General features: G+C 38.5%; 1 protein-coding gene across 12 annotated transcripts in view; it reads right to left on the bottom strand.

Moving 5' to 3' along the window:
* Window positions 1-25,636, bottom strand: part of EYA1 (EYA transcriptional coactivator and phosphatase 1) — a 353,650-nt gene that overhangs the window by 37,031 nt on the left and 290,983 nt on the right. For all 12 annotated transcript variants that reach the window (XM_032869202.1, XM_032869209.1, XM_032869210.1 and 9 more), the window contains one exon: window positions 18,874-18,963. In XM_032869202.1, coding sequence (XP_032725093.1) covers window positions 18,874-18,963 — 90 coding nt within the window. The remainder of the gene's footprint in view (window positions 1-18,873; window positions 18,964-25,636) is intronic.

Raw genomic sequence — 25,636 nt, 5'->3', positions numbered from 1 at the left:
ATCACAAATAAAACAAGGAACTAAAGTTGTGATATTAAATAGGTCATGTTTGAAGAGAGTTTTTCCCCCTGGAGAAATTTTTAATCTGAAATTAAATAACTGCAAGAAATATTAGTTCTAGTTTATCACTATTCCATGCCTAACAGTTCATCTTCATTTAACTGCAAACCACACCTCAATATAATTTTTAAAGAGATATTTGAAAGTCATTTTCTTTTTAGGTGACTCCTTTCTGCAAGGATGGGGAGTGAAACTTGAATTTAAAGGAGCTCATGTATTAATTTAACTTCTATAATACAGCCAGATAATTTTATAATAGTAAAAAATCCTCAGTTTTCTATAAGAGAATGTGTAGCTAAGAATAATATCCTTAGTTAATAAGTTGATGAAAAGGGGCGCCTGGGTGGCTCAGTGGGTTAGAGTCTCTGCCTTTGGCTCAGGTCATGAAACAGGGTCCTGGGATGGAGCCCCGCGTCGGGCTCTCTGCTTTGCAGGGAGCCTGCTTCCTCCTCTCTCTCTCTGCCTGCCTCTCTGCCTACTTGTGATCTCTGTCTGTCAATAAATAAAATCTTTAAAAAATAATAATAATAAGTTGATGAAAATTCTGCAAGCTCATTTCTTCTGTTATTCCTGACTCTAGAAAGAAATATGCAGAACCAGATACAGGCACTTAAAAAAAGGGTTTTGTGAGCTACTGGAAGGTTCCATGTCCCCTTTCATATCAGCCCCTCATGAGGAAGTGAGGACTTCTGAAAGGGCACTTTCTTACTCAAAAAATTCTCTAAGTATTATCATCTGAAATCTGCACCCCAAAATCATTCCCTTTGCGTCTTCTTTTATAAGACAAAGACTTCAAATGAAAGTAAATTATTGGGGCACCTGGGTGGCTCAGTGGGTTAAAGTCTCTGCCTTCAGCTCAGGTCATGATTCCAGGGTCCTGGGATTGAACCCCACATCAAGCTCTCTGCTCCGCAGGGAGCCTGCTTCCTCCTCTCTCTCTGCTTGCCTCTCTGCCTACTTGTGATCTCTGTCAAATTAATAAATAAAAATATTTTTTTAGAAAAGTAAATTATATAAGCTCTATTATTTTGGTGTGAACTATTCTACCATAGATTTCCTCCACCCTGGGAAGCTCTGGTGTGCCCCAAACCAGTGGGTGTCAATGGGGGTAGGGGAGAAGGAGTGGGTGCCTGAAAGAAAAACTAGGGAAAAATGTCTTCCTTACTCATATTCTCACTCCTTAGCAAACCACTCCTTTTGCCATGAATATTTAAAATGACAGATAATCATGATTTGGTTGTTAATTATAAATTTGGTTGCTTATATTATTTAGGAAAATACTATATTATACACCACTAATAGAGGATTTATGTTACATATGTTATATGTTAACTGTGGAACTATAGGACACAAATTCTGTATTCTTTATTCAGTCTGTCATGCATTCAACTACTAACGACTGACTGCCTATTTATATACCAGGCACCAAGCACACAAAAAATAAATCAGATACAGATATCACCAGGAAGGTTGATGAATCTGACAGGGTTAAAGAGAGAGGGTGCAGGTGAGTGTCACTATAATTTTCTCTCAGGGAAGGAACAAGAATTCTTATAAAGCTATGAGAGTGTCAAACTGAATTTATCCTGCTGCTAGTCCTTCTTTCAACCTTCACCTTCAGATACATTTTTCTCAAAGTAGGTTTTGCTCTATCCAAATATAAAATTTCCGACATGGAGTGTAAGTGTCTTGGAAGCAGGCAATACATTTCACTTTCTTTTCTGTCTCTGCCTTTTAACCAGATAGTGATCAATATGTACTTTGGAAAAATCAAGCTGGAACCAATATATTCTGAGGCAGCTGGGCATCCAAGGGCCTCTATGATGAGCCTTCACCTTGCCTATCCAATGCCATGTCCATCTGCGTACCCCTCACATCCCACTGCGCCCCTGTGTGCTTCTGCCAGGCTAGTCCCAGTAAGCGTGGCCTCCTCCACTCCCATTCACCAGATGATAGTTGTGTCTTATTTGCCACCAGCCCGCCTTCCCTCTCCTTTCTCTCCTGTTCAAAAAAATTCCTATGTTAAACTTGTGGTTGCCTTTTGTCCCCCCCCCCAACCTCTGATGTATGCTCTGTAACCCCCTGTCTGAAATACAGTAGTGACAAACACTGAGAACCTACTGTGTGTTAGGCACAGTATTACATGTGATTTCCAATCGTCCCCAAAATACACTTGCTAGATAAGGAAATGAAGACTGAAACAGGTAAGTAATCCAGCAGATAATAAACTCTTTGAAGGAAGAGAGAACTTCTCATGGGGTCTTTTTCTCCCTATTTATTTTCTAAACAGGACCCTACTTCTCTCTTGATGCAGACCAAACACACAGATGGTACAGAATGAAACCCTTCTGATCATCAGACAGAACTGAGTTATGACAGAATTGAGGACCAAGCCAGAAGGGAAGTGATAATGTTGCTGCCTTAGGTCACAGAAGTGTTAGAAAGCAGTCTTAGGAGAAGACATTTATTTTGTCTGATCATAATACATACTCATGTAGAAAACTCATGCAAACCTAAAAAAGCATATGAAAGAAAGAAACTTTAATCCCGTCCTTCAGAAGTAACGTTAAATTCATCCTTCCTGCCCTCCTTCTACTGACTTAACTGTCCAAAGTTCCTCACAATCTTCACAAGGCTTACACTGTCAGAGGGGGAGACACACCCAAAAAGCAGGTCGAACCAGACATGTGTTATAGCTACTGTCTCCTCCACTCAGCAGTATGGAATAAAGATCTTTTTATATTAATCATCTGCGTTATCTTTTAAATTATTCTAATATTCCATGTTGTATATGTTTCATATTTCTTTTAACCAAACAATGGCTGATCATTTCCAATATTTTTTTTGGACTATCAGTGTTTGTAGGGCAACAACTATCAGTTCTCCTTATAATTCATTTTTGGTTTTTTTTTTAAGATTTTATTTATTTATTTGACGGAGAGAGACAGAGAGACACAGTGAGAGAGAGAACACAAGCAGGGGGAGTTGGAGAGGGAGAGGCAGGCTTCCTGCTGAGCAGGGAGGCCGATGAGGGGCTCAATTCTAGGACCCTGGGATCATGACCTGAGCCGGAGGCAGACGCTTAACGACTGAGCCACCCAGGCACCCCTCTCCTTATAATTCTATTTTAAGCATCTAAAACCATATTTGGTGCATAGCACAGTCATTGTTTAATAAGTGTTTTAGTGACCACTGTGATGAACCTGCTTTGACAGGTTTATGGCATGTATATATATCCTTAGGCAATATTATATTTTCCTCAACTGATATTTTTATCACTCAGAGCGTTGTTCACGATACACCTTCTGCTTAGACCACTGTTCTCCAAAGCCCACCCCATGCAGCTCTGCGGGTCCCTGTTAATCCTTCGATGGTAGTTTGAGTGTCAGCCTCACCTTTCTGCACACCCACGCTCCATGCCCCTCTTACTCTGTCTTGCACAATGCTAAGCTCCTTGAGAATGGGACTACCTTCATCTTGTTTGCCATTATCACTAAAAATAGTTCCACAAAACCAATTCATTTGTTGCCTCAACTTAAATATTAAGTCTTCCAATATTCTCTTAGATTTGGGGAGAGCCCCTCTTGTCAGTCTCCGTAAGGCCTTCGGCCAATGAGGAGTGACTTCTGCTTATGACCATTTTAATAGGTACGTGATCATAAGTAGAAGGAAATATTCAGGGGCGCCTGGGTGGCTCAGTGGGTTAAGCCTCTGCCTTCGGCTCCAGTCATGATCCCAGCATCCTGGGATGGAGCCCCACATCGGGCTCTCTGCTCAGCAGGGAGCCTGCTTCCTTCCCTCTCTCTCTGCCTCTCTGTCTACTTGTGACCTCTGTCTGTCAAATAAATAAATAAAGTCTTAAAAAAAAAAGAAATATTCATTTTTGCCCTTTATAATTCAAGTGATTTTTGTTACATTTTAAGACAAGTAAATGTTATAATTCCTACTTGAAAAGAGAAAATGTTCATATTTCACCATAACTCTCTCTACAGGTTCTTATTATGTACTTGCAAAACACTATCTTTCAACTGTTAATTTTCCAAGCTACTGATTTTTTTTGCTTGACTCATCTATCTTATCTCCCAAGTCCAGTAGGGTGGAGATATGTGTTTAAGACCAACAATTCCCACTAGCTGAAGAGATACCTTGGACATAAGAGCTCCCTTGAACTTTCTGACAGAATGCCAGAATGCCAATACCAGGAGATAAATCTTAGTCAATTATTTTTGAGGAGGCGAACAAATTTGCAAAATAATGAGGATGAAAACAGGATCCTCTCCCTGCTCCCGACCCTCCACCTGTCCCACAAAGAAGTAGCACACAATTAAGAGCTAGAAGAATCCAGGATTTAGAAAGCATTTCCTTAGAAATGCTGTTCTCATAGAGGCTCTATTGTAACTGCACTGAAATGGGAGAAGTCTCCAGAGACTGCAACTTAGACACATTTTGGAGAAGTTGAAGTCACAAGGTTTTCTCCCGAACTAGTCAATCTAAAAGAAAAGAAAAATTCCTTTCTGTACTAAGCAAACTTCCTATGAAGGTAACTGAGTAAAAACTGATTTTACAAAATAGTGACTTGCTCCCAGACTGAAGATTAGCGAGCACCTGTCAAAATCAAGACTTTAAATGAAAAGCCTGTCATATGTGACACCAACAGGTCCGTTTCACAGGATTTTTAAATAAACTGACAGCCATCCAGCCAGCTCTGGGAAAGGTGAAGTGGTACTTCTACTCAAGAGAGGATGGTACTCCTGTTTATTGACTGTGCTCCCCCCAGGGGGTCCTCACTGCTCCGTGTCTCTGTGCCACCTCTGAGGCTTGTTGGGGTGACTGTGTGAAGGTCGCACATGAGTCAGAAGCAAAGGCAGAACTCCAGTCTCTCCATCCCTGAAGCATCCCCTCTTTCCTCAGAGCCCCCCCACCCTCCGCGGCTTCATCTTCAGAATAAAGAGACCATGGCCAAACCAGGAAGACCCTTTGTTTCAAGGGCAGCTTAACCATGATGGTGCTAGCGGGACCCCTCTTGCCTTACGAGAGTCATTCATTCCATTTCTCCAAATCAGGAATCTCCAACACACGCTTGAAGCCTGTGTTTCCAAACGAACATTTCACAGAGGGACCCCTGCTCTGAGATAACTTTTCTTTTTTAATCCAGTACATTCCTTCCTGGGAGATCTTAACTACTTTCAAGGGTGATGACTTCCAGCTCAGTTGTCTTTTCCAAGCCTCAGACCTGTACGCGGTACTGTGTGCGGATTCCATCTGTCTGTCCAACCCATGCTTCAAGTCCAACACCTCAAAATCCAATTTGCCACCTTCCTTCCCAAGCCAACTAACTGTCCTGTGGTTTTATACCTAATTACTGAAGCCAGAAAGTAACCTTCTTGCTTCCCTACCCCCTATGTTGAATACATTCCCCACTTTTTCCAAACTAGTTTCTGAGCTTTCACATCTGGCCCCGTACTCTGTTTCTGCAGGGAAACTGGTGATTTCTCATTTAGATTACTGACACCTTTGACCTCATGATGCAAAGCACATCTTTGGTCATGCTAAACATTCTTTATCGATCACTGTTCACAGTTGGCATTTGTGTCAGCAGAGTCTACAGAGCCTTTCATGACTGGGTTCCGGTCCCCCTCTCTACCCTCTGACCTCACAACTGCCGCTTGTGCCCTGTGCTTCATACCTACTCAGCTGGGTCGCTAAACGCCATGCCCTCTCATGTCAAAGATCCCTTCTTGGGAAGCCATTTCTCTGACACTCACAGTCTTGCCACCACCTCTCCCTCAACGTGAGTGCCCCCCCCCTGCCTTTGGGACTCTAACGAATAATGTCCTTATGTGTCCCCATCCCTGGGGAGATCATTCTGATCTGATATAACTGTGTTTTCGCTTTTCTGTCTTCACAGAACATCCAGGTTCCTTGAGGGCTGCAAATATATTTCATCTCTTCTCCTCTATGCCTCGTAGACTGTCCAGAATGGAGAAAGCATGTGTGCGCTTACAGCACATCAGCTCTTTCTCTGTAATACAGGGGCTGCAAAAGCAACATTTCTGTCTATTCAAAAGCAGGGATTTAAAACCACACATCTGTCCACCTGCTGACTGCCTGCCTCTCTGTTTATCTACCTACCACTGCTCTCCCAACTTGCTCAGAACAGATTTTAGATTGTTTGAGTAGCTACCATTCGGAAGACATGGCGAGAAGCAAAGCTTTCAAAGACAACATCAGAGAAAATGTCATTATTGGGCTCTGCTGTATGACCTCACGCTACCACCTCCTCTATGTTGCTGACGAGCAAGTGTCAGCTTGTAAGACACAGCTAGCACGGTTTAGCGCAAGGAGAGCTGTGGCAGGAAACTCCTGCTTTGACCCCAGCTTTCCCAAAGTGGCTCTGGGCAAAAATCACTTCAATTTCCCACACAGAAAAGCCAGAGATGCTGAGATGGAGTTCATAGGGCTGAGGGAGTATCAAAGTCAATGCTTTCTGATGGATGAGAGGAGTTTCCCTAAGTCCTACTGCCCTCCAGTCTTCCCTACTCGACCAGGGGTGGACCAGCAGCCTGAGCCCAACAGTGCAGCCCCTCTGTTGTGAGGGGGTGCCCCCAGGGAGGGGCTGCTCTGTGTGGCCAGGAGACTCCACACCCAGCAAGGCTCTGCTCCACACTGCAGGCTACCAGCAAGCTCCATGAGCCTTCCTTCAGAACACGGGGCCGGAATTGGACAAGGAACGGAAAACTTAGCCACACAAGCGAAGACACACGTGTCTTCTTGACACGAAGCCAGCATCCTCATTTTCTATGAAGGAGCAGCACAGCGTGATGGAAGCCAGATACAGTAGCTATTTAACTGCTAACAGTGAATCTCCTATCGTGCAACTGGGGGTGGCGGGGGTGGGTGTGTGTGTGGATGAGGAACGAGTTGGAGAAGTACCCTGTGATGTGATGTGCCTGGAACGAGTTGCATTTGCAAATTAAACACTGGCAGATGTTGCTGTTGCTTCTGGTGGGATTACTCTTGGAGTTCTGCATGGGAATTGTGGCAGCAACCCAGCTACGATCTCATTCCCTAACCCCTCAAGTCACCCCTCTTCTTCCTCTATAGCTCTAGTGTCCAGGGTTCTCGACATGTAGAAGATACCCATAAGCAATAATAGCAGCTCAGACCCTATCAGCGCTTCCTGTGGGCCAGTGCTGGTTCTCTGCCCTTAGCAGTACGGAAGCACTGAATCTTCTCATGGACCCTATGAGCCACCCTGATGAGCCACTCTCATCATCCATTTTACAAACAGGAAATTGAGGCACAGAGGCATTCCTCCATGAATGAGTGAATTAACGAGTTCAAGTGTTGGTACCTTAGTGCTATAAGATAACAAACCACATAAATACTGGACTTTGAGTCAAGTTGGAATAGGTGAGTCATTGATTACAATTCAATCACTTGCTAATTATAATAAATAGTAACTAAAGAAAATAAAAAATAAAACTTGCTGGGCAATTCATGGTAGTATTATAGCACTGCTCAGAAATAAGTCTTTTTTATTATAGACATTATTTTTGTAACATTTTTAATGTAGAAAATCTTTAATCTTTCTTTTCACATAAATACCCTTTTTGTTAAAACTTAACCTGGAACCATACTGTATGTGATTTTATATCATACTTCTTCCATGTATATTGTATTTTGGCATTAGAATTTTGAAAATAGGATTTTAAGAAAAGGCTATCAAAATGTAACATCTTGGACAATCTCAATTGTTTTTAAGGCTGTGATTAACCATTTACTTGTAAAAAGATAACATGGGCAAATTATAAAAGCAGGAATGCTGGGGCATCCAGCTTCCTGGACGCCTAACCAACTGAGTGGCTCAGTTAGTTAGGCGTCTGACTCTTGGTTGTGACTCAGGTCATGACCTCAGGTTCTCTCCCTCTCCCTGCTCCCCACCCACCTACCCCATGCTTACATGAGTGCTCTCTCTCTCAAATAAATAAATATAAAAGCAGGAGTGCTCACTATAGACTATCAATTTGAAAATTTTGGAAAACATTTAAGAAACGAGTAAGAGCCTTCTATGTACCAATTCCTGTGTTAGAAGCTTAGGATTCAGGTGGCCAAGCCATTGTCTCTGCCCTTAAGGGCCTATCTAGTAGTGAACAGAGAACAGCAGACAGAAAATCGTAATAATAGAGTGCTAAGGGTTGTTATAGTGAGAACAGCCTCTTCTTACCACTGCCGAACTCCCAGCTGCCAGGCAGCATCTGGACCTGTCAACCCTCCCTTTCTTCTTATCTTGTGTTCCACATGCCATCCAACTTCTCTTCTATCCAAGAAACTCACTCTTGCCGTTGGTCTCTCTCCTTGCCATACCATGTATCTTTTCCTTTCTACTGAATCATTCCCACTGGCATCCAACATGCCTAAATATCTTACACTGAAAAACTACACAGTCTCCCTCGATCCTCTGATCCCCTCCACATACCACACACACCTCACACACCACCCCATCTCTTTGTATTCTATTCCTGTGGAAACTCTCAATCCTTCTTGTCTTTACTTTGTCAACCCTCATGCTCTCCTCAAACCACTCTAATTGGGCTTCTGTCTTCCTGCTTCATGGAAATGGTCTTATCAGACTCATTAACCACCAAGATTCTTGCCAAATCCAACAGTCACTTCTCTTCTCAACTTGCTCAGCATTGGTGGATTTGACACAGTGCATCATTGCCTTGTTCCTGAAGTGCTATTCTCTAGACTTCTGTGGCACCCCATACTTTTCCACCTACTTCACTACCTATTCCTTAACACTCTTTCTTGAAAGTTCTTCTTTCTTGGTCTTACTTCTGCTTATTAGAGTGTCTAATACTCAATCTTAGGCCCTCTTCTCAACTGGCACTCTTTCCCATATAAGATGCTTTTATGACTTCTAAAACTGTATCTCCAAATTTGCTTCTCTCCTTTGAGAGCCAAACCTATATACGTGTGTGTGTGTGTGTATAATCTCGACTTGGATGTTGAGTATGTATCTCAAACTTAATATGCTCAATCCAGATACTTGAGTACAACTCCTTCCACACCCTCATCACCTCAAACCCACTCTTTCTCATCTCAGATAATCCACCCCCATCTAGTTGCTCAGGTCAAAACCAAGTGGTCATCCTTGACTCAGCTTTCTTTCTCCTCCCACCTCTGATCCCTTCCGCAAATCCTGCCAGTGCTTCCTCCAAGTTATACTGTACATCCTACAACTTCTAACCATGTCCAGGACTGCTACAATCTCAGCTCAAAGCTCCCTGGCTGGTTCAACAGTCTCCTAATTGGTTTCAGGCTTGCCTTATTCCTCAAATGATCATCTGACTGACCTTTTAAGACTATGAACACTGATCTATCATGATCATGCTTAAAATTCTCCAATGGCTTCCTACTGAAATTAGAAAAACAATCCAACTTCTTCACTACAGTCTATGAGAACCTTCATGATCTGGACTTTGTCACTGTACCCCCATTCACTCTGTTGTAGCCACACAGATCTTGTTTATTTCTTGAAGGAGTGAAACACACTTCCACTTTAGGGCCTTTGCACTTGCCATTCCCTTTCCAGAATGTTTTTCTGTAGTTGCACCAGCTTCCCTCCCAACCTCCTGGTTTCTTCACAAATATCCTCTCCTCAGGGATACCATTTCCTGAACCTCTCAGCTAAAGATGCCCCCCTTTAGCTGATCCACTCTTATCCAGTTACTCTTTTTCTTTATAACACTTATTTCTACATGAAATGATTTCATTTACATAGTTTTTATCTCCTTCTTCCCTCCAGAGTGCAATTCCATGAGAATAACCTTGACTCAATCATCACTATATTCTCAGCATCCAGAACTGTGTCTGACACTTAATGGTTGCTTGATAAGTATGTATTAACTACTGAATAAAGGACAGAAGCAACAAGATATAAAGAGATTACAAAATGCTGTGAGCATTTCAGTTTTGGAGCATCAGAAAGAAATGGCATTTGTAATCCCATCATCCAGACTGGCGGCTTTTAATATATTTACCTCTAGTTATCTTTCAATGTCATATACATTAAAATAGGATCATATAGTATGATTTTGCAGACTCATTTTTCAGCTCAAAGTTATATTATGGTAGCTTTTAAAAATATTTTTTTCCTCCATTATTTTTAATATGCCATAATTTAAAAAAAATTAATAAACTTTTATTTCTTAGAGAAGTAATAGATTCCCCCAAAAATGGGCAGTGATTTTCCATATGCGCCCTGGCTGCATGCATGCATAACTTCCCCTACTATGGACATCTTACATTAGGGTGTTACATCTGAAATAATCAATGAACCTACACTGACACATCAACACTGCCCATAGTCCATTGTTTACGGTAGAGCTTACTCTTGGTGGTGTACATTCTATGGGTTTTGACAAATGCATAATGTTGTATATCCACCATTGTAGCATCACACAGAATAGTTGCACTACCTAAAAAATCGTCTGAGCTCCACCTACCTTCCTCCCTCCAACAAATGGCAACCAACTTTTTTCTTTTTACGATCTCCATAGTTTTGTCTCTTCTAAAATGTCCTATAGTTGGAATCATATGGTATGTAGCCTTTTCAGATAATAATGCTGTACATTTTAACATTACGTATACACTGCACTATAGAGCCTACTTTTTAAACTTGAAATGGACCATGAATATTTTCTCTGTATTTAATGTAATCTTAAAACAATTTTCAATGCAGAGGTATTATCATTTATTTCATTATTAATCTATTTTTGGATAGTAAAAACATTTCTGTATTTAAGAGGTAGAAAAAAACCACCATGGGGAGATACAGAGTGGGGTGAGTAGACTCCTAGAAAGCACCAGTCCTGCATTAGAATCTGTCACTCAGTAGCTGTATGAGCTTAGGCAAGTTTTGGTTTAATCCCCCAAACTTCACTAAGCTTCTCCATCAAATGGAGATAATGCTGGTGTTTCTATTAGAGAAACCTCAGGGTATGAAGTGGAAAAATGTATGCAAAGCATTAGGACAAGTGGTCATTGAATGCCTATAACTACTGTATCAGTTATCTGTCTACAACTCTCCTTTCTTAGAATACAAGCTAAAAGTACAATTACCAAGCAAAAAAAAAAAAAATCACATTAAGCTACTGAATACATATTATCAAACTGCTTTTCTGAAAACTTGTACCAATTTATATCCTTATCAGTAATGTACACAAGTTTTTATCTTACTGCAGACCATTTTATTGATTTAAAATCTTTGCTGATATAATGGGCAACAGGCCGAACACTTACTCTCTGACATTTCTAATTACCAAAAGTGAACCTTAACATTTTTTCCTTTTTGTGTGTGGACGATTTGAATGTTTTTCTCTTGTGAATGATCTGTTCAACGTTCTTTGCTCATTTCTTCCATTAAGCTATTTCTTTCTTAGTTTTTCTTACTGAGTTGACATATTAATTCCTTATTTTATCAATTAAAAAGTTTATCTTTTATTTAATGTTTTCAAAAACAGTATTTGTTTCCTACCCTGATTATAAAAGAAATAAGCATATTTTATAGGAAATTTGGAATATACAGAGAAGCATAAATAAAAATAATAAACCCCCAAGTCGCAGATATAATCAATGTTAAAATTCTAGGCTATATCTTTCCATATATTTTTTTGTTCTTCCATTTATTTTGCATTCAATATATATTGACTGAGTGCCTTCTATTGGGTCAAATTCTCTGCTAGAAAAATAGCTGTTGAATATATTACACATAGGACATATAATTTTTTTTTAACAGAATTGACAGCAAACTGTATGTGTGAGTCTATTCCTTAAAACAGTACTTTTTAAAAATGAACATTTTTGAAAAAAATATATACAGCTTGATGAATTTCATGAATGGAATACCCATGAAACCAGCATCTGGGTCCAGAAACAACTTATTTCTACATTTCATAATTCAGAAATATTTATTATTATAAATTATAATTATATTATATTTATAGATCATATTTCTATATTATATATTATAAATTATAAATATAAATATTGTTATTATAAACATTTGCCTTTATCTCTGATAAAAGTAAAAAGTCTAGATACAAAATGTGCGCAATTTTTTAGGGTCTTGACGTTTATCATCAAACAGCTACTCAAAAATTTACTTCCTGTAAGCAATGTGAGATCTTTTTTGATCTCTCTATACTTTCTCTTTTATTCTTTTACATTTTAACTCTTTAATTGACTCGTTTCTGTATACAAGTTGAATAATCGATTCCTTCACCATTAGTTTGCTTGGATTAATTTAAAACAAAGAAGTTTTCTAAAAGTTGGGGCGATGCCTGTGCGATCTTTTCTCCCCATAGTTAGTCCAATGCCATTGTAGGCCAACACAAATCTTCATATCATTGTAGAATTATAAAATATTTAATATTCGGTTGAGCTGGATGCTATTACTTTTTGTCATAAACTTCTGGTTATTTTTTGCCTATTTATCCTTTCAAATGGACTTTAGGGACAATTTTACAAATTATTAGAATATGTTACAAAAAAGAAAAGGAAAGGAAGACACTTTTATTCAAATCTTCCTTTAGATCTCTCAGTAAGATGTCAAAGTTTTATTCATTTATTTCTTACAAATACTTCTTGCACTCCTTATTTTCCCTTTTTTTTGTTTTGGTGTTACAGTGACTGCTGCTACTTTAAAATTACAATTAAAAGTTTTGCATGTCTGGCTATAATAGAAGAAAGTTATAGATTTTTAAATTTAATTCTATAATCATTCACTTTTTTGAAGTGCATTATAAATTCTAAGACTATTCCGGTAGGTTCCCTTCAGTTTTCTATGTATATCAAATTTTCTGCAAAAACAATCATTCCCATCACTTTCATTTTAATAGTTATAGCTCACATCTTATTGTGCCTCAAATTCCTAAAATAATGCTGAATAATAGTGCTGAGAGAGGGCAGTTTTATTTTTTTCCTTTTGTAATGACAATGTGCCTCTTTCATTGCTAAGTACAATGTTGGTTGTCATGGTAGGGTTAATATCTTTTATTATGTTAAACAGTTACATATAGTTTGACTCCTAACTTTCTGATGAAATTCAGAATTAAAGAAGCCCTTGACCATATTTTTTTATTTCTCTTTCTTATTTTAGATGAAAGATGACAGAATCTTGTAAGAAATGATGAAACAGGAAGAATACTTCAAATGACTCATTAGTAATAATAATAAAATATGGACATTGCTTCTTTTCAGCCACCAATTACATCATCAAATTCAGTATTCATCAGACGTAATAATGTCTAATAATCATTCATTACTTGAAAACGGTAGTTTGCCCTCTACACTGAGAGTTTTGCTGTTACTCTTGGCAACTAAGGAAATGGAGAAGGCCAAACAACTTACATTAAAACAGAGGAAGGTCAAGTCAACTCTATTGTCTTCCATGGGGAAGGAAGTAGGAATTGCTATTCTATTCTGAGATTACAGGTTAAGAATTCAGTCTAGGGACACCTGGGTGGCTCACTTGGTTAAGCAGCTGCCTTCAGCTCAGGTCATGATCCCAGCATCCTGGGATAGAGTCCCACATTGGGCTCCTTGCTCAGCAGGGAGCCTGCTTCTCCCTCTGCCTCTGCCTACCACTCTGCCTGTGTTCAAGCTCTCTCTCTCTAACAAATAAATAAATAAAATCTTTAAAAAAAGAAAAAAAAAAGAATTCAGTCTAATTCATTTAATGGTCAAAAGGTAGAAGGAAATATTTGGGGTGTAATGAAAGATGCTACTAGGAGTTTAAAAAAGGTGATACTACTGGTTTGCTTAATTCATAAGGAGAAAATAAGTATACAAAAGTCTATGTACAGAGCTGAAAACAAGTGGCATATTTATGTATGTGTATATGTGCCTGGGTTCATTTACATTTGGAGTATAATATTGATGTGTGCACACATTTTCATATAGGTGCTCTTGGCATGTGGAAGGGACTGGAAACAGAAAACAGCTCAAGCCCTTCGTGAAATGTCCTCTTCTGCAAGCACCCATGAAACCCTTTCTGTGGCAGCAGACAACCAGAGTTTTCAGCATCACCAGAAAAGCTGGACTCTGGGACTGAGACTTTCTTCCTACGTATAGAGAATAAGGCACTTTCTAGGTGCCTTATTTTTTCAACTCAAATCAACTTCTGAATTAGTTTAAATCTTTACATTTTTGGAAACCTAAGGATTAGATCACTACAGAATGCGTCACTTGAAATTGAAGCTACAGAGCATTGGCAAGGCTGATACTTTGAAGGTAGATTTTTCTTTCCTAGCTAAAAATAAATTTACAAACAACATATATTAAAGTAATTAACAGATGATAACCCAATGTTTGGAGTAACAAAATACTACTAGAATTTTAAAGGCTGAATTAAACCAAGAGGCAAACTAATTTTTTTGCTTCATAAGGAAAATCATAACAGGGGCGTCTAAGCACCTGCTTTTGGTTCGAGTCATGATCTCAGGGTCTTCGGATTGAGTCCCATGTCAGGCTCCCTGCTCAGTGGGGGAGTCTGCTTCTCCCTCTTCCTCTGCCCCTGCTCGTGCTCTCTCTCTCTCTAATAAATAACTGAATAAAATAAATAAATAAAATCTTAAATAAATAAAATAAATTAATTATAATAGGTTATAAATAAATTAAATAAAATCTTAAATAAATAAATATTAAATAAAAAAATCTTAAATAAATAAAAAATAAAATCTTTGGGGGAAAAAAAGAAGAAAGAAAGAAAAAAGAAAAATCATTACATCTCCCTTCCTTTAAACCATGGCAACATTTAGAGAACTATCCAACTCCCTTACATGGCCTCTGACTCACTAAACGCAGGCTAGCCTCTACAGACACCAGAACCTCCTACCCCAAGCTTTTCCTTAGTGGAAAAGGTGAAAACAAGGTGCTACCAATACCAGGTGCTTAAAAATCAGGTCTGGGACAGGAATCTATACATTGAAGACCGAAGAAAAGACTGAAATATTTATGTAAATTCTAACACAAGGAATCCTCTGGTCTGTCCCCACCGTCCCCACAACACACGAGGAAAAGGAGAATGCTCCAACATAGCTTCACACTTAACCAGGTGAATGTGATGTGTCCAACACCTGCACAGGAAGACGGAAGGGTGGGGAGCATTCCTGACACTTTCCAATCCTGATCCTTGCAGCTGGGGAGTGTGGCTTGAAACCAGAGCCTCTTGAGGCCCACCACGCCAACACCACCAGTTAGCATGGCAACTCTCATGCCAGCGAAAAGATACTACCTGACACCACACAGAGAAAATTCCACATAAGCTTGCATTTTATTCTTACTTACTTCCTTCTATCTTGATGTAATATTTGCCTTAACTGTGGACAAATCTAGCAGGAGAACTGACCAACGGCAAGTTAAACTGAAACATTATCGTACACGAAAGGCCTATCCTCACTCTGCAAGTTGCCTTTCAGTAAAAAATCCAACAAAGAGAACCCTTTCTCCATTCACTCTGAAAGAGTCATACTTTACTAAAGAAGCAAAGACTATACTTTCAGGGATCATTTCTACAGTTTGTTACTAAAGAAGCTAAGGGGGAGAAAAACCACCTCTAGTTCCATACTGTCATTCATAAAAAATGACTTCCATATAAGCATCATCGTACTGCACGCGGAGACCTTTTGGTAAAATGATACGCAGGACGTTAGTCAGACTTAGAAATAGGAAAGGCAGAAGTACACTATGGAACTGAAGTCTAAACCCTTCTCTGGTGGGGGAAGATATTATTTCCTTTGATAATTATGTCTCCCTGTCACTCCTGTTCCTGAACATGTCAAATATTTCTAATGATACAAAAAAACCCCAGATTTCTCCTTTTCATTACCCCCCGAGTGTCAGCATAACTAATTTAAATCGTGATTGCTTTTATTAAAAAATATTACTAAACAATAGGTGACAAAACTTTTAGAACCAAAAATGATTAACTTTGTTTAAAAAAAATTACAGTATTTCTAAATTATTTTAAAAAGATATCCTAAATTTCCTAAATAATATCTTAATAACAATTTTAAACATATAATACAAGACAACACAAGAGCTGTTCCGGAAAGCCTCTCACGTAGTGTGTCAGACTCTCCTACAAGCCAGAACTGTGAATTAACCAAATTATACAGAGGGGTTGCTGGCAAAAAGTTAACATTTTAAAAGAAAATGAGGCCAAATGTCAACAATTGGAGTTCAGAAATCACACTTTAAGCTAACCAATACATCATTAATCTCCTTGAAATTACTTGTATCAGAGATCTTAGAAAGCTAAAAACATGTAATTTAAATATATTAAAATATCCATGCCCCCCACCGCAGCACATTGCTTATTAGAGTGTGAAATCAAGCATTACCACACCATTTCTGCCTGATGAGATAATTTTGGTTTTCTTGGGAATCTAATGCCAATACATTTAATTTTCCCAGGAAATAATTTTGCTTTTTATTTTGAAAGAAACTAATATTTGCAATGACCAGTCCCAGGTTTGTTGAATCAGAAAAATATAAAATGAAAGATTGAAAGAAGCATAAGAACCAATTTATTTTTAAAATATAGTGCAAACTTAGAGCAAGTAAACAATTTTCAAAGGCAGAGGCTCAACAGATATTTCATTTTGCTGAAGCTTTATATTATTCTTGAGTAAAGTAACTTAAAATCGGCTTTTGTAAGGTTGTCAGCCTAAATAATGTTTCTACCATTGATTTTTGTATTTGGTTTATTCCCTTCTCTATTTTACATAAAGAAGAGTCCTTATACCAAGAACAGAATCAGATATTTTAATGACTGCATAGAACCCCGGACTTCTTCCTTTTCTTTTTGTTTTAATCTGGGCTTATGGAAAAACTATATCCCCTACATCCCTAAACTAGAACTTTCAATATGTATTTTTCATGTATTTGTCTGAGCACTATTTCCAGACACTCTCCGTATATAGTTCACTGTGAATAATGTCCTTAAATAAATAAAAATCCAACTATATTGTATCAAAACCAAGTTTGGAAGTTTTTTGGTCTATATTATACAGAATTATTACTTTGCCCAACTTCTCACTTTTCACCACATAGTTTTGGCACTGCATAGATGGAGCTTTGGTATTTTTAAGAAGGTAGAATTTAAAAGCAATAGCAAATTACTGCTAATTTCTTCTTGATGGGTGCTATTAACACCTATTAACATCAATAAGAGTAACAAGGTTATACCCAAGACAAAATATCAGCTTGGTCTGAATCATTAGAAACAAATGGAAACTCGGGGAAGGAATTTTAACATACTAGTAAAGTATGGAATTTTTTGTGTTGTTATGAAGCGAATCTCAGCCATAAATCAGAAACAGCTTTTGAAAATAAGAATGATTATTAAGCTCTCCTAAAGGCAACTCTGAACTTGTCACTCACTTGGAATATTTCTACCCTAAAAAACAGTAATGCCTTACATGTAATTTCCTTAAGAAAAGCAAACACTTTAAAATGCAAAAAAAAAAAAAAAAATTTTGTATTTTATCCTAAGTGTAAAAATAAATATTTCGCTAAGGAATGGGGAAAAAACGAAGCACATTTAAATAATTTTATTGCACGAAGTTGCCAATTCGTCTATGAGTAGTTTCATTGCAGATGAAAAGAAATCAAAATACAGGACAGATGTTGAACAAACCGCATTTAAGTTCTGTCACACACTGGCATTTTTCAAATGATTTTGGCTCATCTATTAAATAAGGTGTGTTTTGCTTGATTTTGAAAAGGGAAACATCAGGAAATATTTAAAGACCAATTGCCACCAATTAACTTTGATCAGTAAAAGTTCCATTTGAATCTTTCAGAGTCTTCTCCTGTCTGAAATAACATACATTTATAAAATCTACCCAAACAACAACTTGATGATTAATGCCTGTTGGCAGGCCTACCACAAACTTACTTAACAGCAGGATTTAAATAAATAACCGTCTCTATTAAGAAGAGAGTAAAGCGTAGTGATAGTTGTGTGATCTCATAATGGAGATAGGAGAAACAATATTCATTATTCTTAAGAATGCTGCTAATTGAGATCATCATATTTGACGGTGCCCATGACATAATTAATTAACCATCTTACAAAAGTTTCCCCCCTAAAATATAACGGGCAAATAGAATCATCAGCAGTTTGACCTAAGAAATCCCAGCAAGTCCAAGAGCAGAAACCTGGCTGAAATGATATACAGCTGGGCCAGCCAGAAAGACAAGCAGCTGACCCAATAGGATGAAAGTCTGATGCGGACAGTGGATGCCACCATCACAGCTTTAAGGGATTCGGAAGGGAGCCCATCTCAACAGTAATTATGAAGCTGAGGAATCAGTAGCTTCTGATATCAACACGGTTTAATATTTAAAATTCTTGACAATCAAATTTGAATCCTTACCAAGGGTCATGAGGAATCTAACCTTGAAAGGCAACAGTCAAAATAAAGAAGGCAAACATAGGTTATTGGGGGGAGGGGGGTTGGGGGGGTGGGGTTATGGACATTGGGGAGGGTATGTGCTATGGTGAGTGCTGTGAAGTGTGTAAACCTGGCGATTCACAGACCTGTACCCCTGGGGATAAAAATATATGTTTATAAAAAATAAAATTAAAAAAAAAGGCAAACTTATTACCATATAATCAATAATTAATCTCATTATTCTAGTTATAGATTCATAAAACAGTATCTCATTGATATTTCAAGGCCACTTACCAATTTTCAGACATGCACCATGAAGTGTATATATAAAATAATCAGAACTTACTTCTAAGTCATTGAAAAACAGATGTGTGTCTGCCAAGTTGAAAATCATTTCTTCCATTCGCAGTCCAAGGGAAACTGATGTAGGTGGATCCTAAAACAAGAATTTTTCAGGTCAAGTATATCCTTCAGGTTCATGGACTACACTGTCACAGTAAGAGGGAATCAGTGCCAAGAAGGGCTGAGAGTAAGAGAGTCATCAGGAGATCGGGGCTCCAGCTGCTCTTGGTCTACGTGATCCAAACTTCAGTATGCAAACTTCAGTGACTTATTTAACAAGTGACCCAAATGTTGTTGGTACTTTGCATAATGAAGAAATAATCTGCTGCTTAAACTATTACAAAGATATAACACCTAGAGTTGCGTAGACATACAAAGTAGAGGAAATTTAGTTTCATGCGCCTGTTTCAGGAATAAGAAATTCAGTGACTGGAGAAGACATTGTTTACATTATGCCACAATCCATTAAGAGTACCTAAAATCATTGCCACAAATACCAGAAAACAGATACAATATAGATTAATTTCAGAGGGGTAATAAATAACTATTTCTATTTCAGATGATAATTATTATTTCTTATTTATTCAGACCGTCTGCCAATTTTGAGTATACTCAAAGGAAGTGATGGCTACTTCTGACCACCTGGCACCATGCCCAGCCCAGGGAGCTGATCCTGACATTCATATGACACTATCCCATTATCAAACAGCCAGTCCCATACACAAAGGGGAATACCAGCACTCTGAAATGGCTTCCATCAAAAACTTCAAGCCTTGGACACTAGTGATGAGCAGTCTGTCTCATCTACCCCATATCCTGATGACATTTACTGACACTAGATAAACTCAGGGGCTATGGAAATATTTGCAGTTTTTATGGTGTTACTGTATTGGTAATGTATCAAATCAAGGAAACAACATGGTTCGTGGTGCAGACCCTGCATAATTAGTGAGGAAGGAAAAAATGTCCGTAAAGGACACAAAGATATAATGTGAGTTTCTGAAGGTTTTACCAGCATCCTAACAACAATATTGGCTTTTACAAGTATGACATTTTAAATATGTCCAAACAATGATTTCTGAATACTATCTTATTATTTCAGCAGACCTTTGGAATAAATATAGATAGAATCCACCTGTATCATCGTCAAATTAGGGAAGTTGTAACTGGATAAATTATGCCTTCACATGTCACCTACTTGTTGGTGTACTCTCTCGTGTATCTACATTGTCCTACATAAACCTTGTATGCTTTGTGTATCGTCTTCTGAGCACACTGTCTTCATTCCAAAACTCAAGACTGGTCTGTGTCCTGCCCCCTACTCCCCACGTATTTATAATCTATCAAGCCCTTGAGTACTGATTTCAAGTACCATCTCCTCATGGACTTTGGGAAAGAGCAGGACGTGCTAGAAGAAGAGCCCTGGACCCAGGCTCCAGGCTTGACCTTTCCTCTCTCACTTTGGTGTCCTTACTTCCTTCATCCTTAGTTTGCTCATCTAATAAGTCAGATGTCTAACTGACAAGCACTTTGTTCTCATGTGCAATTAAAACAAAATTTCTCATCTCTTAATTGGGCGCAACCATACCTGTTCCTACACCTTGAAGAGAGCAGGGGCCTGGGATGGAGAGATGGGGGCGGAGACTCATGGCTATCAGGGCCAATCGGCTGGCTAGGGAGGAGGAGTGAACACGGCCCCTGCACCGCCCACTTCGCCAGCAGGGCTCACACCCAGCCAGCAAGTCAATGGTCTACCTTTCAGGAATCCCTCATTTGGGACTCCTGAAAGATAGCATTTGGGGAAGTAGAGCAGGATGACATTGCTAGTCTCAATTCCTGTCTTGTCTAGGCCTTCTCTTCCCACTGACTGACAGTGAGGAAGAGACAGGGAACACAGTGTTGCCAAAAGTCAGGGGTTAGATTGGCAAAGGGGCAAAGAAAAACACCCCAGGGTTTATAACAGGGCAGAGAGGGAAGAAAGACAAACTGAGTGTTCAAGAGCTGGGTAGAGAAGGACAAATAACACTGTCCTCAGATTTCCTGTTTGATGAGTTTAAATTATTGCTGTTTGGGGCTCCTGGGTGGCTGAGTGGGTTAAGCCTCGGCCTTCCGCTCAGGTCATGATCTCAGGGTCATGGAATCGAGCCCCGCATGGGGCTCTCTGCTCAGCAGGGAGCCTGTTTCCCCTTCTCTCTCTGCCTGCCTGCCTCTCTGCCTACTTGTGATCTCTCTCTCTCGCTCTCAAATAAATAAATAAAATCTTTTAAAAAAATAAAGTATCCCTGTTTAATACCACCTTAAAATCCATGCAATTTTGTAGGTTGCAGAAGAATTAAAAATAGTTCACAAGTAAAGAAAAACTTTCACTGAATCTCAGTTTTATAGGAAATTGCTCACTCACTCAGATTCCAAATCAGTAAAGTGTGCTGGAAAAAGCAATTGCTCAAATATACCCTAGAGCAGAACTAACCAGTAGAAGTTCAAACAGCTGTTTTCTAAAACAAAACACCTGACTAAGGTGTTTACTCCCTCTAGCTCAGGCCAATAAAAATACACTGACTTGTCTCATAACCATGTCAATGAATCTTTTTATGTGGCCAGGTGGAAGAGACTCACCACATTTATTTAATTGCCAATTCTGGAATTTATGTGCCATGGTATTGTTACTTTTGAAAAAGTATGATTTCTCCTTGGTAAGGTTGCTTACTTATACCACCATCAAAAGAATTACTCCATTGTTTGTTAATATATAGCATACTTTAACTTTACTTCATAAATTATAGTAATGACTTGCTAGTTGGAATACTAATAAATTTTAAAGGCTTGTTCAGACTTGTGGTCAAATACAACACAGATGTTGGCCTTATTTACCTTTTCATGTTTTTCTCCTTTGTTCTTAGCTGTCCTTCCTTCACATTTTTTATACCTGCCGCTCCTCTGTATTGTTATGAACCATTTACTACACCAAAAAAACAGTTTGACAGTGAACTGGAATGAGAGATTTTTAGAATAGGAAGGGGTTCTAGTTGAGAATACAGTTTCTCAAACATTTTAAAACCACAATCCATGGTCAAAAATACATTTTCCATGATGGTCTAGTATTCTCTCTCTCCTTCTTTCTTCCTCTCCCTCTGTCTCTCCCACAAAAAGAGCCAAAATGAAGATCTGTCAAAACAAGACTTTACCCACTATGCGGAGTGCACTCTGATAATTTTCCATTTCGTGGCCCACTCATGTATCAGGACCCACAGTTTGAAAAGAGTATATCTGGAGTATACCCCCTTGTGATTTTAGAGACAGGGAAATGGAGTTGTAGCAGTGATCTGATCTGCTCCTGGTACAGGGCTGACTGGCTGGCAGAGTGCACGGGGCGCCTCGCCCACAGTCATTTACCTAAGAGGAAACTAGCAGAAGAGCAAACAGATAACCGTGTTCACAGGTTTGCTTACACTGGAGTGTTCATATTGAGGTGAAATTTATTTTATAAAAATCTTCTAATACCTTCAGATTTTTCGACTATATCTGATACAAGTCAAATGTGACAAAAGCCAACAGTGAACAGTTAATAAATTAGTCATAGCTTGATGGCTTATTTTGGCATATTTAAAGGAAGAAAAAACCCACATTTTTTAGACCAAAACGGAGACATTAAAATCACCACGTCTTTGGCTTAATCTTACTTTTCTTGTGCTTTGCAATAACAAATTCCAGAGCAGCAGTTATAAAATGGATGCTTTTATAAAACCATTTTTTTTTTTTTTTTGTTATATCACTTTTGAAAAATTTAGAACTTTGCCTCCACTTCAAAGAAACATGTCATTTAAGTAAACCTTGGGGCTAAATGTTCCCTTTTTTTTTTTTCTCCAGAACTTGACCCTCTGGGGCTCTTGTCACTGTTGTTCAATATCTTCTTGACATTTCTCCTTCCTGGTACCTATAACATCATCACTATTTTTTGAAGTTATCTTTCTAGAATCTGAGTACCCATCATCAATCCCTTAAATGATATGGGCCCCTGGGACTGTTTTATCCATTCCTCACTGTTGGGGTCTGCCTTACAGACCCCAACACACTCATGGCTTCAACAATCACCCTGCTCCCTTCTACTAAATCTTTGATCTCAACTCCTATCAGTTACCTGTGGGTCATTTCTAGCTGGATGTCCCATATAGCATCTGAAACTCAGTGTGCTGCACGTTGGATTCATCATAGTTTCTCTGGAAACCTACTGTTTTCCTTCTTTAGGAGAATGGCAACCTACCAGCCTCAAACCTTGGCATGCTTTTAAAGAGCCTCTCCTTACCCCACATCAAATCAATCATGACATCTTGCCATTTGGATCCAGAATTCGTGCCTTTCTTGTACTACCTACTCTCCAACACTCCCCCTCCCCACATCCCAGCCATGTGCCTCCTCTGTGGATATCTGCAATAGTCTCTTTTCCTCGGTTCTATGCCCAGGCTCTCACTATGACAATGTCACTCTCCCATCAATTTTAGAAAACATCCAAATATTTCAATAAGTACTAAAGGCCCATAAATGTCAGACTCTTACTTACCTCCCTAACATGTGACCAATTTATAGTTTTTCAAACTATTTATCTTGAAATCTTTTCTTCAAAAGTTGACTAAGCAGAGGCCTTATATGAAAGAGGAGGGTCTTTCAGATGTCCATTGACAAATGAATGGATAAAGAAAATGTGGTGTACACACACACACACACACACACACACACACACACACACAGTGGAATATTACTTAGCCATCAAAAAGAATGAAATCTTACCATTTGCAATGACATGGATGGAACTAGAGGGTATTATGTTAATTAAAATAAGTCAGTCAGAGAAAGACAAATGTCATATGATTTCATTCATATGTGGAGTTTAAGAAACAAAACATATCATAGGGGAAGGGAAGGGAAAATAAAATAAGAGCAAAACAGAGAAGGAGGAAACCTAAGAGACTCTAACTATAGGAACAAACTGAGGGTTGCTGGAGGGGAAGGTGGTGGGGGACCAGGTAACTGGGTGATGGGCATTATGGAGGGCACTTGAAGTAATGAGCACTGGGTATTATTTGCAACTGATGAATCACTAAATTCTATCCTTAAAAGTAGTAATACACTATATGTTAATTAAGTTGAATTAAAATTTAAAAACAAAAAAAGAGAAGGCGCTCTGATGGACATTCCTACCAAAGCCCTTAAAAAAAATTAGGGCAAACAATCAGTTTCCACTGTTTACCCACATTAGCATGATGAGGTCATCGCCCCTTCATCAGTTAAGAGTCTCATCCCTGACTTTTCTCAGCCTGGCTGCACTGGGTACCATAGCTGTGTGTGCTCTTGTCTAAGGAGGGCAGGGCCATATCCTTTCATCCTAATCTCTATATCCTTGGGATCTAGCACAATATGCCTGGCACAGAGATTTCCCAAAGTTTGGGGGAATAATAAATGAATGAAAAGCAATATAGAGAGTATTTCAAATAATTACAATGACAAAAATTAAATTTGTTCTTTAGTTAATTGTTAGCATTCAATATTGGTAAAGAAAATTCCTAGATACCTAGCTTAGGAAAAGAAAAACAAAAACCCAGATATCTGAGTCCTAAAATGATTCTATCTAAATAATATAGTATTAAACATATTAGGAATGCCTGATTAATTTGTAGTACCTGATGAAAGAGCAGCCCATTCTTAGAACAGCTGCTTATAAAGCCTTTCTTATCTGCTTCATGTGGTAGATAAGATTAGCGTAAGATCAGCATGCAATTATTTATTTTTTAAATTCAGTATTGGTATGCATCACAACATTCTACAAAATATATTCTTACGTGCTCTGCAATTCAGTTCCCTAGTAAAAATTGAATAATACAGTGAAGAGGCTCAAAAAGAGAAAATACAGTGAGATACTTTATCTTTTTTCCTGGTTTACTAAGAAATAGTGTCAATTTACTATAGTTCTTATGCCCAGGACATCCTATGAGCGGAGACCTTCTTCTCAAGCTGTTCTTACCAAAGCAAAACAAACAGCCTCCATCCAATATCCCATATACACACAGAGAACTGAAATTTAACTCAGCTCCTAAATTATTTTGATAGGATATTAAATTGCAAATGTCTGCTTAAAGTCATGAAAATAAAGTGAAGGAACTTGTTGCAATGTGAGGTTACCCCTGGCTATTGCATGTTAAGTCAAAGACGATTATGTCTACTGAATAGAAAGCAGCATTTAGCTGAAAAATTAAATAACAGTGAAATCTGCTGAGGACAGACCCAGGCCTAAAACGACTGTTTTGCCTTCATCCTTTATCAAGTGATCTTTAATTATCTCACTGCCTCAAGATCTTTTTCTCCTGTTTCTGGGACACAGAATGCCCACAGAAACTCAAGTTGTTGTCATCCTATGCTGAAATCACCGGCAGCATCCCTGGTCCATTATCATTTTTTTCTGTTTCTTGATTTTTTTTTTTTTCAGCTTGATCACTGTTATACTAGATGTTCATGTCATGAAAATGCTTGAAAGGGAAAAAAAGAAATTCTAGGCAAAATTAGTACGCAGAAAGGCTGAAATGCCGTTAAATTCAGCCTCTACAGAGATTTGTGTCTGTTAGTCTTGAATTCACATGTTGAAAATCTATGATCTGTTTTGAATAAAGGAAAAGAGTGTCTATAAATACACGTGGGTATTGGGCTTTCAGAAGACTATGATACAGCCTCTTGTCTGTTTTCAAAGATGAGCTGTGGCATTTGATAAATTATCAGGG

Source organism: Lontra canadensis, unplaced genomic scaffold, assembly GCF_010015895.1.
Source record: "Lontra canadensis isolate GAN:19392208 unplaced genomic scaffold, GSC_riverotter_1.0 scaffold37, whole genome shotgun sequence".
Taxonomy (NCBI): Eukaryota; Metazoa; Chordata; class Mammalia; order Carnivora; family Mustelidae; genus Lontra; species Lontra canadensis.
This window is presented reverse-complemented; position numbering and strand designations above follow the sequence as displayed.